The sequence below is a fragment of the Ambystoma mexicanum genome, chromosome 8, assembly GCF_040938575.1.
Source record: "Ambystoma mexicanum isolate Mex_15411 chromosome 8, UKY_AmexF1_1, whole genome shotgun sequence".
Lineage (NCBI taxonomy): Eukaryota > Metazoa > Chordata > Amphibia > Caudata > Ambystomatidae > Ambystoma > Ambystoma mexicanum.
The window spans coordinates 177410804-177428449 of record NC_090929.1 but is presented as its reverse complement, the minus strand read 5'-3'; the positions used below and the strand labels follow the sequence as shown (position 1 = coordinate 177428449).

The 17646-nt window shown below is 45.7% G+C and overlaps 1 protein-coding gene across 6 annotated transcripts in view; it reads left to right on the top strand.

Annotated features, from left to right (window-relative positions):
• Window positions 1-17646, top strand: part of SEC16A (SEC16 homolog A, endoplasmic reticulum export factor) — a 1467667-nt gene that overhangs the window by 626994 nt on the left and 823027 nt on the right. For all 6 annotated transcript variants that reach the window (XR_011268503.1, XM_069609587.1, XM_069609588.1 and 3 more), the window contains exon 14: window positions 444-561. Coding sequence is in view for 5 of the 6 variants with exons in the window: in XM_069609587.1 (XP_069465688.1) it covers window positions 444-561 (118 nt within the window). In the remaining variant the exon portion in view is untranslated. The remainder of the gene's footprint in view (window positions 1-443; window positions 562-17646) is intronic.

Sequence of the window (17646 nt, the reverse complement as noted above, 5' to 3'; positions counted from 1 at the left end):
AACAGTACCCTTGATGTATGTTAGTTTTTTTTTTGTTGTTATAGTGTGCCACTTACCACCATAGTGTTCGAACAGTGAGGCTTTTCTTAATTGTGGCATATTGTGTCCTCATCTGGTGAGAGAAGAAAGGGGCAATAGAGAAGTGGATGGGAATAAGTTAAAGGTGCATAACTTGTTTTTATATTTAAGCCGGAATGTGGGGAAGGGAGGCCGTTTGGGATCATTTGCATGCTTGTAGAATCAGCGGGAAAAGAACGTTGCATACCGTTGATTGGAAAGGGAAAAATAAGGAATACTCTCACAGGCAAATCCCTGAGTAGGCAGTTTCTAATAATTTGATGGAATATAAAAGGTCTGATTCTGATACATTTGTGGGGGCTAACAGCACACATTTCCTTTTACCATGCCTCTGTTTAAGGATGTTTCTCTTTCTTTTTTTTTAGTGCTGTGGAGATGAGAAGTGGGGAGACTGGAGGCCTCACCTTGCTATGGTGTTGTCCAACTTAACCAATAATCTGGATGTGGAGACGAGGACAATTACCACTATGGGAGATACACTAGGTACCTAAACTTCAGAATTAAATGTCATGAAAAACAATTTGGACCCAACTGTTAACCACTGTGATCCCCTCCAGTGGGTGAGCCTTTCTGAATGCATGTGCTCATGAACTTCCACAGAAGTAGATGTTTGCAGTCTCCCTGGAGAAATTCAGCTTGGGCGGTTTGACTTTGTCAAAAGCAGAGCACAATATTCTAATTTCCTATTGGGCCTGATGGTCAGCGGATTATAATTTTTCAATTTGTCTTCCTCCTGTACTCTTACTTGTTAGGTTATTGTTCTCTTTGAGGCGCAGGATTGTAGGTTTTACACTTATTGACTTAGTTAGGTTACAGTCCTTGTAACAAGCCTTTAATTCTACCAACGGCTTCCACAATCGGTTGTATGACCCATTAAGGATTAATTTCAAATTTTGGCTTTCTATGGTGTTCTACCCCTTCTGGAGATTGAATAATGTTTATTTATCTTTACCATTTTCTAGTTCTATTACATTCCGAGTGCTAATTTGTGTAGTATCTATGCAGCCGCTTCTTTAATGCTTGCAGATGGGTTTATGATGTGTGATTGAACACAAAGGGGGGAAAGCAATTGCAAATGTCCTGGTCTAACAAAACTTAATTGGCTGGAATGGGGGTGAGGGCTTGCCAGTCACAATGCAGTGCACTGGAAATGCCCTGCACACTGGAAGGTGGGAGCTACATATGGCTCCGGGTGAAAACCATCAAATCAATATGACTGACTGGGACAAAATTACTAGTATTGGCATAGTGCCACTCTGAACTCCTGTGCTGCCTCCTTCTCCCTCCCCTTTTCCCTGTCCTTCCCTCCCCTTTTCCCTGTCCTTCCCTCCCCTTTTCCCTGTCCTTCCCTACCCTTTACGAAGAGTTTAAATCACTCTATTTATGTTAAACCCAGCCATTCCCTTCACATCTCTAGTAAGATATACCCCCAAATATTTCACATATCTATTTTCCCATTTACAATTCCAATTCATCAACTGGTCACATATAGGTGTATCCCGAACCGGAAACACCAATGTTTTCTCCCAGTTAATTTTGTAACCCGAGAGCCTATCCACCTCCTCTACCATATTTCACAGAACAGCACCCCCTCCTCTGGATTACCAAGAACGATCGTAACATCATCCGATGTTAGGCAGAATCCTGTGCAGTTCCCTTGGGGAACACTGCAAAAAGATTAAGACTACAGGAGTAAGCAGTAAACCCAATTGGTAGTAGTCTGCACCACCCAGATTTACCTGTTGTTACTCACCGAGCCGGAAGGTGTGCGTGACCCCGACCTGGATCGAGATGTAGGATGAGCCGTAGACGTCTCCGAAAACCCAGTTCCCCTGATTTCAAGAATCAGGCTTCCTCTTCGAGAGGGGCTCTTTTTCACGATGTACCACTGCTATTTATGTAAGAACAGAGTAGTCTATCATGCAAAAGAGCGGGATTGAGCGCACCGCCAGACTAATGCTGCAAGAGATGCAGAAAGGTTTTCAGTATTATGCCTAACTTGTTCCTTTTTCATTCTATTAAACACAATAGAACTGCCGGTACCTGAGATAGTGTATTTGAGTAGACCTGAGAGGAAATCCTGGACCAGTTTCAATAAGGAATACAAAATCCAAATGGTTGATGAAAACGACAGGAAAAAATAATAAAATGTGAAAGCTAGTATAGGGAGGACAACCCGAACGACACGAGTGTCGCACTAGGGCCGGGTTGGTGCATGTCCTAGAAAGCGTTTGTAAATGTACTTCAGTAGAAAAAACAGTCTCTCAGTATGCAAACACAGTTAATCAGATAGTTGGAGCAAAGGCAGTCCTTGATAAGCAGCACTGGTAGGAATGGTCTTATATTCCAAATAGATGATTCAGATCGAACAGGAAGAAAAGCACCAAGCAGCGTCGCGCTGAAGCGGATCTCGGCAGATCTTGATCGTAAAGCCGGAACTCAGATGGAAAGCAAAGGCGTTGTGCAAGCGTAAAATGAATGAGAACTGGAGTTCAGTTTTGAGCGGAAGTGAAGAGCCGCAGAGCCCGTAGAACTGAAGGTTGAGCGGGGAGGCTCCTGCGGTTTAACGGCAGTAAAGGAAAACTACTGTGGCAACAAGTCCTTAGGGTAATCCAGATAAGCAGAAACAGAGTACAAAGGTGAGGTCTGGTAACGAGAGTTCAGAGTCAAAGGTTCACGGAGGGTAATTCGAGGAAGGCAAACAGTGCCCTAGGCGGTCTACGAAAAGGCACGTAGTAACGTACAATTAGTAGCAACTAAGTTCCCGCGGCTGAAGGCTTTAAGGAACAAGGGGGCGTGGCTTCCGTGTAAGTGAAGCATGTCCGATCAGCTGACTAGCACGTTTACGTGACCTGAACAGTTTCCAAGGCAACTTGTAACGATGCCAAAGCGGATTCCATGGTCGGGAAGTTCTTCATAAGAAAGCTCTTTGCTGCCGTAGTGTAACACCTGGTAGCTGTGGCTGAGCAGTCAGACTTCTTTCAAGAAGAGTAGGGCAGTATGCAGAGTATACACAATAGGGCCAAAACACAGTAGAGCAAACAAACACTGACCAGAGCTTTGTATAAAAAGTACATCATTATTTATTTAAAACACACTTTATGGCATATACTAGCACTCTCAATCAAAAGCAAGTTAATACCCAGTCAGGTAAAGTATACACACCTCCCTTAATAGTTATCAGACAAGTCAGGGTTAAAACACTACTATTTGTTAGAACAGATGTGAGCGCTTAACCAAGATGGCACTCTGATAATGTAGTTAAAGGGAGAGAAAAAAAAAGCAGAGCACAAGAATAAAACAGTTCCCAACACTTTTAGGAATTCAGAGCAAGGGGAGAAAGGCAGGTTATACTGTAGAGCCAAAGTTCATAGGCCAGGCCCACTTTAAAAGGACAAAGCGAAATGTGCCCAGGATCACACGGTTTAAAGTGCACTGAAAGTCTTTGCAGAGTGTTCAAAAGAGGTTGGGGTGATTCAAAAGATATAGTTGGAAGGCCTGGAGCGAACCCAGTTTAGAAGCCAAGGATTTAAGGGTCACCTTTAGCAATCTGTAGAAAGGGAGGCCAGACAGGACACAGTACCTTAAAGAGAAAGGAAGCTCCAGCGGGGGCAGTTGTTCCTCGCAGTGGTTGAAGTTCGTGGTTCTGACCAGGGGAAGAGAAGATCTCGTCGAGGAGGGAACGGAGAGTCGTTGCACTGCACAGGGATGAAACCAGCCGCGGAGTTCCCGAGTAAAAGGTGCGGTCCTTTTTTATTCGCGGTCAAAAGTGGTGAGCTTGGCTATCCGGCCGCCGGGGTGCTTGGCACAGGCGATTCGACCAAGAGACGTCTTTGGAAGGCGAAAAGGGCAAACTGGTTGATCCCACCTGCTCAGGGGACGAAGACTCGTCCAGCAGAAGATCTTCTCTTGTCGTCGGGAAAGTGGTGAGGTAGTTGCAGCAGGGCTTCGGTGGTGTCGTCGTTGCAGATAGCTCAGCTTCTTCCCTCTTCGGATTCTTAGGTCCTGTGGCGACTTCTGAAGTTCCAGTCCCAAAGGCCCTGCTTTTATGCAGAAAAACCCCCATTCATCAGCCTAGCTGTCAATCACACATGCTGTGAGCCGGGCGGCTCACCACTGGGCCAATCCGAGTAGAGTGCGACTTGGATTGTTAAGGCAACGCAGTCCAGGGTGCCAATTCCCCCCTCCACCCTTCCTGTGGAACCCAGACAGAGTGGCACCATTTGGAGGGCTTCTGTGGAGAAGCCCGCCAAAATTGTGGAACAAAGGGCTCGACCTTGGTCAGAGTTACAGAGACGGACACAAGCGCCATTTTAGAATCGAGTTCTGGCAAAAAGACCCAACCGTGAATTTAATATTAAATAAATAAACAGCGATATCTTTAACATTGCACCAAAAAGTGGTGCGTTCAAAATCAATGGGAAAATCCCATAGAGAATATTCCGGTGGAATATTTCGCGTTGTAACCACTGCCACCAGCCAGAAACTCGACGAGGGGGGACGGGATAGTGCCCCCTCGAAAACAGACCCAGGGGCAATCGAATTACCCCTTACCAGTACTTCCACAATATGATGGTTTGTACTGGTTCTGTTCACAATTTTGGACTAGTAAAGCCAATGATGACTTTACATGCCCTGGGAGACAGTAGTCAGTCCCAGGGTATGGAGTCTGTTTGGGGTTCACTGTGACACCCTTGTGGTACTGCACTGAGGGTGCTGTGTACCACACATACAGAAAAACAGATGATACCCTATGGAGTGAAGAGAAACCCCATAGCCCATAAGCACATAACAAGGCAAAGACATACCTCAAATCATGCCTAAGAGTGGGAGTAAAAGAGTCTCACTCTTAGCAGGAGAAAAAAACAAACCCCAAAAATCCAGCAAAGCTGCTGGGGGACTCACTAGGTTTGGGAAATTAGCCTTATAAGAGAATTCTCCCTAACATCCGCATAGGCCAGTACTTTAATTTCAATCTCCCTACCCTGAAACCTAAAAGACTTTGAGTTTGTCGAATATAAATCAAAAACGGTTCTAAAGCCAAATTAAAGAGGTAAGGCGATAAAGGGCATCCCTGATGCGTGTCCCTAAACAGTTTAAAAGAGGTTGATGGATCCCCATTTACCCAACCCTCCAACAGCATTAATAAATAATGGACCAAAACCCATCCTCGTCAGTGTAAAATGTAGGAAGGTCCAATTTACACTGTCCAAAGCCTTCTCGGTGTCTAAAAAAATGAAAAGCATACCATCAGTTTCCGGACCTGACAGATTCAAAGCATCTAGAAGAGTTCTAATATTGTTGTAACCATAGCGCTGCTCCATAAATCCCACTTGTACTCCATCTATAAGAACACCTATATATTTATCTAATCTGCTGATCAAAATCTTTGTAATAATCTTCACATAAAGTTAAGAAGAGATATAGGGCGGCAATTACAACACTTAGATGCATCTCTCCCTAGTTTGGGAATCACTGTAACAGCTTCCTTCATCGAGGGACACAAGGTACCTTCAATTAGAAATCGATTATAAAGAGCACATAACGCTGATGCTACCTGATCATCGAATGATTGATCAAATTTAACCAGTAGTCCGTCCGGACCCGGCGACTTCCCAATTTTCAATCCTCTTATAGCTTGTAAAACATCTGAAACAGATATTGGAGCATCAAGAAAATCTCTACCCTCACTGGACAAGCAGGGAACATCAATCTTATCAAAAAACTCTTCAAGCTCACTATCTAACGGAACACGATCCTCAGCATAGCATAGAAGGAGCAAAAACAATCACTTATCTCCTCCCTCCTAACCATCACATCACCTAAGCCATTATCTATCTTTTGAATAAAAGATCTCTCGCAAAGACCCCTCAACTTATTGGCTAGTAACCTACCAACACAGTCCCCACCTTCCTAGTAACGCTGTTTCATATGTAAAACACCACGGTCAGCTTGAGCATCAACCTCACATCTCAACAATTCTTTCACCCTGTCAATCTTAACGTGATCTTCTACATGTTTTGTACAAGCAAAGGTAGATTGTAATTCTCCCAATTCCAGTTCAAGATCCCTCAATTTAACTTCTCCCCTCTTCCTTATTCTAGCTGTCCAGGTTATTAAATCGCCCCTAATTGAGGCTTTGAAAGAATCCCATACCAATAGACTATCAGTTGATCCGTTATTCTCAGCAAAATAGTTCATAATAGTTACTTAGCGCTTTCAAAGCATTTTCTTCCTTCAGGATGAAAGGTTTAAGTCTCCACCTGCAAGAATTTCGCCTGATCAGTCCAAAATGTAACTTAACCTTAACTATCGAATAATCTGAAAGATGTTGTTCACAAATATTTGCCTCACCCACAGCCTCAACTAATTTATCGGAGACAAGCACATAGTCAATTCTTGAAAGAGAGTCTGAGCTGGAGAATAAAACGAAAAACCTCTCTCCCCCTGATGTAAATGTCGCCAAGCGTCAACCAAGTCAAAAACTTCCATGAATTCCCGAAATTCTCTACTAGATTTCTGCCCCGTAAAAGAACATGACGAGGATCTATCCAATTTGAAATCTAAAACGCATTTAAAGTCTCCTCCTAAGACAATCAACTCCCCCCTCATACCACGCAGCAGTTTCGTTAGGGAATCGAAAACATTTCCACCAGCTGCACAAGGACCATAAATGGAACCTATGGTGATAAACGTATCCTCGTATTTCAAATCGACTAAAAATTATACGACCCATGTCATCCGCAACCACTTTATCTACACTTACTCCCAACCCTTTCCGAATCAAAATCCCAACACCTCTTGATTTAGAAGAAAAATTATTTAGCCATACTCTTGTGTATCTCGAGTCAGCAAGGAGACTCCCAGTACCTTCCACAAGGTGTGTTTCCTGTAAAAAAAAAAATAAAATCATCAATTCTCTCTCTCCCAAGCCTAGAAAAAACGTTTCTCCTTTTTATTGGACAATTCAAACCTTTCACATTCCATGTTCCTACCGTTAACAACCCCATAGTATCTAACGTATTAAAACTTACAATGTTCGATTTCGGCACATCACCATCATAAAAGGATTAATCCCAATAAGCAATAGATGCATACATATAATGTATATAAAATAAATGGCAACAAATAGAGCCGGAGCACAATAAGTCATTACCTCCCCAACCAAGACAAACATAAAGACACTACACAAAAACATATAACTGCTTCTATTGAAAAAAACCTGGTCGAATTCAGGCTCAATAAAAGTTCTAATATTTACACAATTAAACCAATTCTCAACTATACCACCCAGAAACCCATGCCCTCATTATAACAATTATTTTCATTCCCTCCCACTATCTTTAAAGAGAGGTGAAGCAAAGTAAAAAACAGAATACAATAGAGAATTACAAGCATACAATTATTATATGTCCACAGCAATATCCAACCAATAATGTGAATTGTTTTGCCACTAGCCAAGCATAATCAGAAGCAGCTCAGAATCCCCAGAAATGTGGATCTAAGAGTCAACCATGATTCATATACGATAAGGTGACCTATGGCAACCTGTACATGGGGATATGCACCTTGGCAAAGAAATGATTCAACTATAACCATGGACACAGTCCCTTATACCGGATGAGCAAGTATGAATAGAGATGTATCTCTCCAAACAATGAAAACACCAGCCCATCCAGTGTCATATCCCATATATATTATGCACCTAACCTACAAGATCTATCACTATTCAACACTCGATCTTAGAAGTGATAAAGCAAAAGGTGCAACTGGTATATACAAGAAAATTTAAGAACAACTTATAGAGGACACATGATCTATTGAATAGTCGCAGCCGAATCACATACCGGCCAAAATGGATGTGCCCTCCCCTCCAAAAGTCGCAGAATAATTCAGCAGAGCCCAAGCACCCCAAAACATGCATTCTCAAATAATAAGCCAGACCGATGTATGTGGTGAAATCTCCAGGCCAACAAGACCACCAAACATTGAATACACAATATACATATATACAGACGTAATTGCGAGAATTCTAACATAACCCACTGAACTATGCAGGAATGGAGTACCAACCAAATGTCATCACCCAACCCAAATATTCACACAGCTCATGTTACATCTCATCCTCAAAACATACCCTACCGATCACACACTGAAAGTAGTCACCACTCATAAAACATAGCACAAATAAGATTGAGAATATCAGAATCCAGCAAATGAACTACACAACCTCAAGAGAACCCCTGTAGCACAAGTCAGGAATCATATATTGAATGTTAAAGGCATCCAATGACAAACAGCAAAACAGTAGAACCCCACTGCTGCACTTCACATTGATATGCTTGTATATTAACACAAAGCTAACGTGACAAAAGAGAATTTCAATGATGAACAAATAGCCTCAATGTCAGAGGTGTATGTCAGACAATTTAAGTAGCCTTAAAGTTTCCCGTGAATGAAGTGTCATGATCTCTGCTTCCAAAAGGTCAGGGTTTTCCCAACTCCCTTGGAAGCAGATCCATAACCCAGGTTCCGAGTGCCAACCAGTCCCAATTGGGACCTTTTGGACCCAGTCCTGGCGCCAGCGGCACCAGGCTCATAAATATGCCCAGTCCCAGCGCTGGAAGCGCCGGGCTCATAATGCTTGGGTGGACTTACCTGCAGCAGACCATGCTGCTTACTTGCCTGCCAGTTGAGCCTCTGATCCTCTTCCGTTTGGAACTACTTTTCCTGTTGGGTGGGGCAGGAGCCACTCCCTAGATTCAGAACACTGGAACTCTTCTGGAAAGCAGGAACTCTTTTCTTACCTAGGCGTGGCTGTGGAAGGAGACACCTAAGCACTACAGGAGGCTATTTAAACCACACCCGATGGATGAATCTTGCTTTGCGTTATTCTGCATCCTCTGCAGCAGAACGCTCATCGTGTCTTCTGCATCTGATCCTGGGCCTAAGGAAAAAGGCTTACCATCCTGAATCCAGTCTTCAGCAACACCTATAAAGACAAGAAAGAACAGGTTAGCATTACGGTCTTCAGTGACAGCTCTTCACTTACCTGGTCCATCGGCTGTCACCAACGCCTCGCGCTGCATTCCGGCATCTGAAAGGCAAAGGCTTACCTACTCTTTGTGCGCTCCGGAGGTCTTCACACTGCATTCCGGCATCTGAAAGACAAAAGCTTACCAACTCTTCGCACGCTCCGGAGGCCTTCGGCGCTGCATCCCGCATCTGAAAGACAAAACAAGGTGCGTTTAAAGACATTGGGGAACTTTAATACTCACGTGCCATTACTCCTTTCCACATCTAACCCAGTGGGTCTTCTGGCACCCTGCAGCCGCTCCGAACTTGTACCTGCAAAATAAAAAGACAGTTAGAGCGCATTGTGAAGCAGGCAACAAGCGCTTACTTACGTGCTTCCAGGCGCTTCTATTCATCACACGGGCTCCATCTTCAACTCACTTCAGACCGTCATCCGCCATCGCCGGAACCCTGCAAAACAAGAAACATCATTACTAAAGACTTTAAAGACATTAGAATTACTCGAAACTTACCCTTCGTGCAACGACGGACAGCAGTCCTCTGAAGTCAAGAGGCCTGCTCCCCTTATCCAGTGAAGAAACTGGTTACCGCACCCTGCTCCGAGGCAGATGGAGAGCACGGCGTTCACTTACCTAAGGTGAGAGCGTTAACCTTTGGGGTTCTACAGGAGAAGAGAAAGGGAAGAAGAGAGAGACATTCAATAACCCAGTTCCTTAATCCCATATTTTCTATCTGCAGACATCTTACCCTTCGAGTCAGACATACAGTGCACAGAGGTCCAGCCCAAAGAGCCAGCCGTGTGTTACACATCACCTTTGAAGATACGGTATACGCCCAGTCAAGACCGGCGCCTCTACGGGAATCAGGTGAGCATTACAGAACGCAAAGCCTACCACAAAACTCCCGTCCAGGCGCTATGGAAACCTCGGATACCGACCAGCTAGCCCAGTTACTTGGGGAACTAAGGGCAGAAGTGCATGCAGCCCGTCAGGAAACGAACGCTCTAAGAAGGGAACTGATTATTTCCAAGGAGCGAACAGATGATCTCGCTAGACAATTGCTACAGTCACAAGCCGGACAGACCCCGTTACCCGCATCTGGGGGAAATCTTCCTTCTACATCCTCTATGAATCCAGTGCAGATCAACCTACCTGGGAATGTACCTCTGGCTCCGCCCGAACGATTTTCTGGTGACCCAAAGAGGTTTGCAGTATTTATCAATCAGTGCCGGTTGCATTTCTTATGCCGGCCAGCAGCCTTTCCAACTGATCAAGCTAAAGTAGCTTTCGTGCTTTCGTACCTTAGTGGCAATGCGGCAGACTGGTCGATCCCTCTAGTAAATCAAGATGATCCGGTCCTCCATGATTTTCAAGCTTTTCAGCTCAGTATGGAAAAACTGTTCGCAAGACATTCACAGGGGCAGGCCTTGGACAATGAGCTTCTTTAGTTGCGACAAGGTAATCAAGACCTTTTGGCTTATATTGCGTCTTTCAACAGACTGATAGTGGAAACTCCATGGCCTGAGGACAAAAGGATTACGCTGTTTTATAGAGGTCTACGTGGAGAGCTCAAAGATGTGTTAGCCCAAGTAGTGAATCCCCCACAAGATTGTTCGGACTATATAGACTTAGTCGTTCAAATAGATCACAGACTGCAGAACAGGAAGGCCGATCGTTCCAAGTTTGATGCTCGAGAATTTTCCAAACCGCCAACTCCTTCCAAAGGAGTAGACTCCGGGGAACCCATGCAAATAGGGGGTCTGAAAGGTCCTCTAACACAAAAGGAGCGGGAAAGGAGAAAACAGTTGCAATTATGCCTCTATTGCGGAAACTCAGGGCACTTTCTTCGAGACTGTCCGGTGAAACCTGCCAAGAAGGCAGTAGGAGCTGCAGTTACCAAAGTTACAAACTCTGAGCAGGGAAACGACCTCGCCCGACAAGAATAGAGGTCCTCTTGCCGAGCGTGAAAACCAGTTCCGTGACCTCGCATTTCGTGATACCTATGGTCCTCATTAGCCCTGATAATCCGGATCGATTACATGCAATTGAAGCTTACGTCGACAGCGGTGCCATCGGCAATTATGTGGATCATGAAATGGTTTTGAGGATGAATCTAACTCTTTGTCCCAAGGCTGTAAAGGACGTCATTACTACGGTGGATGGTACGGAGATAGCCTCCGGGCCAGTAACGCATACCACTCAAGAGGTGACGCTAGTAAGTCAAGATGGACACCATGAGAAGATCGTGTTCGATGTGATCAAGGCCCCTCAGTTTCAGATTATTCTAGGAATACCTTGGTTAGAGAAACACAATCCTCTGATCGATTGGCGAGCAAGAACGGTCCAGTTTCCAGAATGTGTCTCTACTTGTCACCCTCCACCTGGTGTTGCACTGGCAGCAATTTCTTCAGAGACTCCCCAGTTACCTCCCGAATACCTAGAATACCAAGATGTTTTCCGGAAGGATCAGGCTAACTCTCTACCTCCTCATAGGTCTTATGACTGCCAGATAGACCTGATACCTGGATCTACTCCTCCTTGTAGTAGAATTTATGCCCTCACCGAGCCTGAGAACCTTCACCTTCGACAATACCTGGATCAATACCTGGCAAATGGGTTTATTCGTCCTTCCAAGTCCCCTGCTTCTTCAGCTTTGTTCTTCGTTCCAAAAAAGGAAGGAGACCTTAGAACTTGTATAGATTATCGCTCCCTGAACCAGATCACCGTTAAGAATAGATATCCGTTACCTTTGATCCCTGAACTCCTGGACCAAGTCAGAAAAGCATGCATATATACAAAGCTGGATCTTAGAGGAGCTTACCACTTGGTACACTCGTAGAGGGCGATGAATGGAAGACGGCCTTCCGCACCAAGTATGGGCTATTTGAATATCAGGTCATGCCCTTCGGACTTTGCAATGCCCCGGCCGCCTTTCAATATTTTATGAACGATGTCCTCAAAGAGCTCATAGATGTGTGTGTTGTTGTTTACATTGACGACATCCTCGTTTATTCTTCATCGGAATCTGAACATCGGAAACACGTGAAAATGGTCCTCGAAAGATTGCGTCAACACAAACTTTTCGCTAAGTTGGAAAAATGTGTTTTCAATGTGACTGAAGTTGAATTCTTGGGATTCATATTATCACCTGGCGGAGTGCGTATGGATTCAAAGAAGGTCGATGCAGTTCTCAAATGGCCATCACCATCCTCCGTAAAAGGTGTGCAAAGCATGTTAGGCTTCGCTAACTTTTACCGCAGGTTTATCCCCGAATTCTCTCGAATAGTCCAGCCCATCACTGCCTTGTTAAAGAAAAACAAACAATGGTCTACCGAGGCGGAACAAGCTTTCCAGGATTTGAAGACTAAATTTATCTCTGCACCAATCTTAAAACACCCTCGCCCCGAACTCCCCTACATCGTGGAAACTGATGCTTCAAGCCTTGCCATGGGGGCAGTTCTATCACAAAAGGACCCGGTAACCAATCGGTTGCATCCCGTGGCATTTTGGTCCCGCAAATTCTCGCCTCCTGAAATCAATTACACGATTACTGACAAGGAACTTCTGGCTATCAAGTCTGCCTTTAAGGCTTGGCGGCATTATCTGCTGGGGGCCCGACACACCGTTACTGTGATTACGGATCACCGAAACCTGCAATATTTGAAAACCGCAAAATCCCAATCCTCTAGACAACTCCGTTGGGCATTATTCTTTGCCGAGTTTGACTTCATAATTACCTATCGACCTGGTACAAAGAACGGTAAAGCTGATGCCCTTTCTCGGATGGGAGTGGAAGAACACTTGATCAACCCTAAACCTGTACCAATCATTCCCGAACAAAGAATTCTGGGTGTAATCGCCACAGAATCCATAGAGGAAGTTAAGGATAAAGCCAGGCAACTTGTAACTCCAGCAGACATACAGAATTGGCATCTGCAGGGAAAGGACTTTGCAGTAAAGGACAACTTATTGTATTTCCAAGAACGATTATACCTACCCAGCACAGATTTACAGAAAAAAGTAATCTCTTGTTATCACGATTCTTTAATGGAAGGACATCCCGGTATGGCCAAGACCTCAGAAAAGATCAAGTGCTACTTCTGGTGGCCGTCTTGGAAAAAAGATATCAGGGACTTTATAATGTCCTGTGGAGTATGCGCCCAAAACAAGAGTCAAAAGGAAAGACCAGCAGGCCTCTTACGCCCTATTGACATCCCACCTCGCCCTTGGCATACGCTTTCTATGGACTTCATCACCGATCTACCTCCATGCTCCGGATACAATACGATTCTAGTAATCGTGGACTTATTCTCCAAGATGGCGCATTTCATTCCGCTCAAAGGCTTGCCAACAGCAGCAACTCTGGCCCGAGAATTTCTCGAAAACTTCGTCCGACTGCACGGTTTTTCTTCGGTTCTAATTTCGGATCAAGGTAGTCAATTTATTTCTCATTTTTGGCGAAGTTGCTGTCGGTCGGCTCAAATTGATGTGAGACTATCGACCAGTCACCACCCTCAGACCGACGGACAAACCGAGAGGACCAATCAAACTCTAGAACAGTATTTATGCTGCATGCTGCAACAAACTGAAAAAACTTGGAAAGACATCCTTTGGATAGCCGAATATGCCTACAATAACTCTGTCCATTCGGGAACTGGGAAAACCCTGTTTTTTCTTTTGTACGGCAGTCCCCCTCGAACCTCGGAGTTGGATCCCCTCCAAGATCTTGAAACACCAGCAGTAGACTACCTGCATTCTACAATCACCCAAGCCTTTAAGGAAGCTGTTTCTCACCTTCAAAGGGCTAAAGAACAATACAAGAAAGGAGCAGATCAACATCGGAAGGAAGCCCCTCAATATCAAGTAGGGGATCAAGTCTGGTTATCCACCAAATATCTACCTCTGAAAGGGCCACGCACATTCAACCCAAGATACCTTGGTCCCTATTCCATCACTACCATAGTAAACCCAGTAGCGGTCAAGTTGGACTTGCCCCCGCACATGAAGATACATCCGGTCTTCCACGTCTCTCTATTAAAACCCGTGCAACCTCAAACCCGACTAACTAAATCTCCAAAACCTATCCTAGTTGATGGAGAACTCGAGTTTGAAGTCAAAAGCATTCTGGACTCCAAGATCTCCAAATCTAAACTATTTTACCTAATTGACTGGAAAGGCTGCGGCCCCCAAGAGAGATCCTGGGAACCTGCTGAATATGTCCACGCTCCTCGCCTAATCAAAAGATTTCACCGAACACTTCCTGACAAGCCAAAACCCCCGGAGAAGCCCGGTTTGGGAGGGGCCTTGAGGGGGGGTACTGTCATGATCTCTGCTTCCAAAAGGTCAGGGTTTTCCCAACTCCCTTGGAAGCAGATCCATAACCCAGGTTCCGAGTGCCAACCAGTCCCAATTGGGACCTTTTGGACCCAGTCCTGGCGCCAGTGGCACCAGGCTCATAAATATGCCCAGTCCCAGCGCTGGAAGCGCCGGGCTCATAATGCTTGGGTGGACTTACCTGCAGCAGACCATGCTGCTTACTTGCCTGCCAGTTGAGCCTCTGATCCTCTTCTGTTTGGAACTACTTTTCCTGTTGGGTGGGGCAGGAGCCACTCCCTAGATTCAGAACACTGGAACTCTTCTGGAAAGCAGGAACTCTTTTCTTACCTAGGCTTGGCTGTGGAAGGAGACATCTAAGCACTACAGGAGGCTATTTAAACCACACCCGATGGATGAATCTTGCTTTGCGTTATTCTGCATCCTCTGCAGCAGAACGCTCATTGTGTCTTCTGCATCTGATCCTGGGCCTAAGGAAAAAGGCTTACCATCCTGAATCCAGTCTTCAGCAACACCTATAAAGACAAGAAAGAACAGGTTAGCATTACGGTCTTCAGTGACAGCTCTTCACTTACCTGGTCCATCGGCTGTCACCAACGCCTCGCGCTGCATTCCGGCATCTGAAAGACAAAAGCTTACCAACTCTTCGCACGCTCCGGAGGCCTTCGGCGCTGCATCCCGCATCTGAAAGACAAAACAAGGTGCGTTTAAAGACATTGGGGAACATTAATACTCACGTGCCATTACTCCTTTCCACATCTAACCCAGTGGGTATTCCGGTACCCTGCAGCCGCTCCGAACTTGTACCTGCAAAATAAAAAGACAGTTAGAGCGCATCGTGAAGCAGGCAACAAGCGCTTACTTACGTGCTTCCAGGCGCTTCTATTCATCACACGGGCTCCATCTTCAACTCACTTCAGCCCGTCATCCGCCATCGCCGGAACCCTGCAAAACAAGAAACATCATTACTAAAGACTTTAAAGACATTAGAATTACTCGAAACTTACCGTTCGTGCAGTAAACGACGGACAGCAGTCCTCTGAAGTCAAGAGGCTTGCTCCCCTTATCCAGTGAAGAAACTGGTTACCGCACCCTGCCCCGAGGCAGATGGAGAGCACGGCGTTCACTTACCTAAGGTGAGAGCGTTAACCTTTGGGGTTCTACAGGAGAAGAGAAAGGGAAGAAGAGAGAGACATTCAATAACCCAGTTCCTTAATCCCATATTTTCTATCTGCAGACATCTTACCCTTCGAGTCAGACATACAGTGCACAGAGGTCCAGCCCAAAGAGCCAGCCGTGTGTTACACATCACCTTTGAAGATACGGTATACACCCAGTCAAGACCGGCGCCTCTACGGGAATCAGGTGAGCGTTACATGAAGAGAGGTTACAACTGTTTCAGTCATCATTGCGCACATGTGAAATCAAGGGTATATACAGTTGACCGTAACATGCAAATCGACAAACAACCCATTAGTTGGGTGGTCAATTTCTTTATTTTGGACTCTGACGTGGAGTTTTGGACAATTCTCTGTGCCGGAGTCTGGGAATCTGTTATAAAGATTTGGCATCCTGAAATAGTGGAGATTTTGGAATCCCCCGTTTCCCTTAGCTCTGTGCTGCCCCCGCTTACCGAGTTGCAGTCACTACAACCAATTTGTGGGGAGGATCCCTCCATTACTATTTTTTTTAATCAGGATGACAATTCTGGGGTTCAGGGTTGGGCGATTCTGAATCAGTCCCCACACCCACCCAGTCTTCATTCGGATCTCTTGGGACCCGTTTTTCTTTGGGAGGAATTCCCCCCATTCCTGAAGAATAATTTTTTCCCAGAATCCTCTAAGGATTCTTCCCCTTCATACTGGAGGACACTAAATTGCTACCCAAAATGGGTCTTCTTGAGGTCTTTATTTCTCCTACCCACCCTCTGTTCCCTGGGTTGTAGATTTTCAGTGGCAAGAGATTTTATTTCTGGTTCTGGGGTGTCCAGGGGCTTTTCACAGGTGAGGAAGGAAGCTTCCTCTAGGGCTTTACACCCCCCTTACCCATGTGCCTCCTCCTCGGGAACTAGTGAATTATTGGGGTTCTCCCCATCATTGTTCTGGGGTGCCAGACCCTGGGTTTGAGGGTTTCTGAGCCGCCATGTTTATCTGAGGGTTCTACTGAGCCCTCAACATAAAACCCATATATTGTGTGAGGTTCTTGACCTAGCGCTGCAGTTGGGACACCCGTTCCAGCTGGTACAGGGGTCTTTGCTCTTACCTAGGGGGTTCAGGGGAAGGGTAACTATCACTTCTCCCGGAGTACCCTGGGTACTGGGGATTTTGGTAACCACCTCCACCCCCCCCCCCAACACTACCCCCCCCCCCCTTAGCCTCCCCTCTGCTGGATTGGGTTGTCTGGGCTCCTGAAATCACGAAAGGAGTGTTGTCCTGCAGGTTGGGGTTTTGAGGATACCGGGGAAACAAACTTAACTCAGGATTTGGGGGGATTACTGCCCTCCTGAGGGAAGTTTTTTCAAGGAGTGCTTAACCTGGTTGGATCCCCCCCCCCCTGGGGTCGGGGGAGTCCATACGTACCCCAAGATAGGTTGGTTACCCTTGTATCTGGGACTTACATAATCAGGAGAGTTAGTGGTCCCATTGGTGGGATTACCTCCCTGACTGCCCCCAGTTGCTGATTGGGCCGAAGGCCTTCTGGGCCTCTGATTTTGCTGGTTTTGTGTGGGTACATTTTTAGGCCCCCCCCATTTCTAGGTCCGAAATGGGGGCGACCTTCACCTCCCCCACCTTAGCAGCAGCAGGGTTGTTGGCTGGTTTGGGGTTATTTATCTGGTTTTTATTTTCTGTATGTTTTTGGACTTCATAAATGCGCGTAGCCTGCTGTAGTACCCAGTCCAGAGATCTTTTGTCATGGAAATCCCTCACCAGCTGGGTCATATTTTTTGGGAGTGCATGAAAATAGGTAGTTATAAACTCTCTTCTATCCGTGCGCGCTCTCCTAGTGGTTTGTGCAAAGGCACGTTTTATCTCCTGCGCAAATTCTCGTGGGGCCTGATCTTCCCCGCACTGCAAATTGTAGGCCGCTTTGCGAGCCTCTTGGGGGGTGGGGGTGGGGGTATTTCCGTGAGCAGAAAAGTGTTTCAAGATGGCCGCCCTGTAGGTGGACCGGTGTCCAGTCAATTGGTCGACAGCAAACT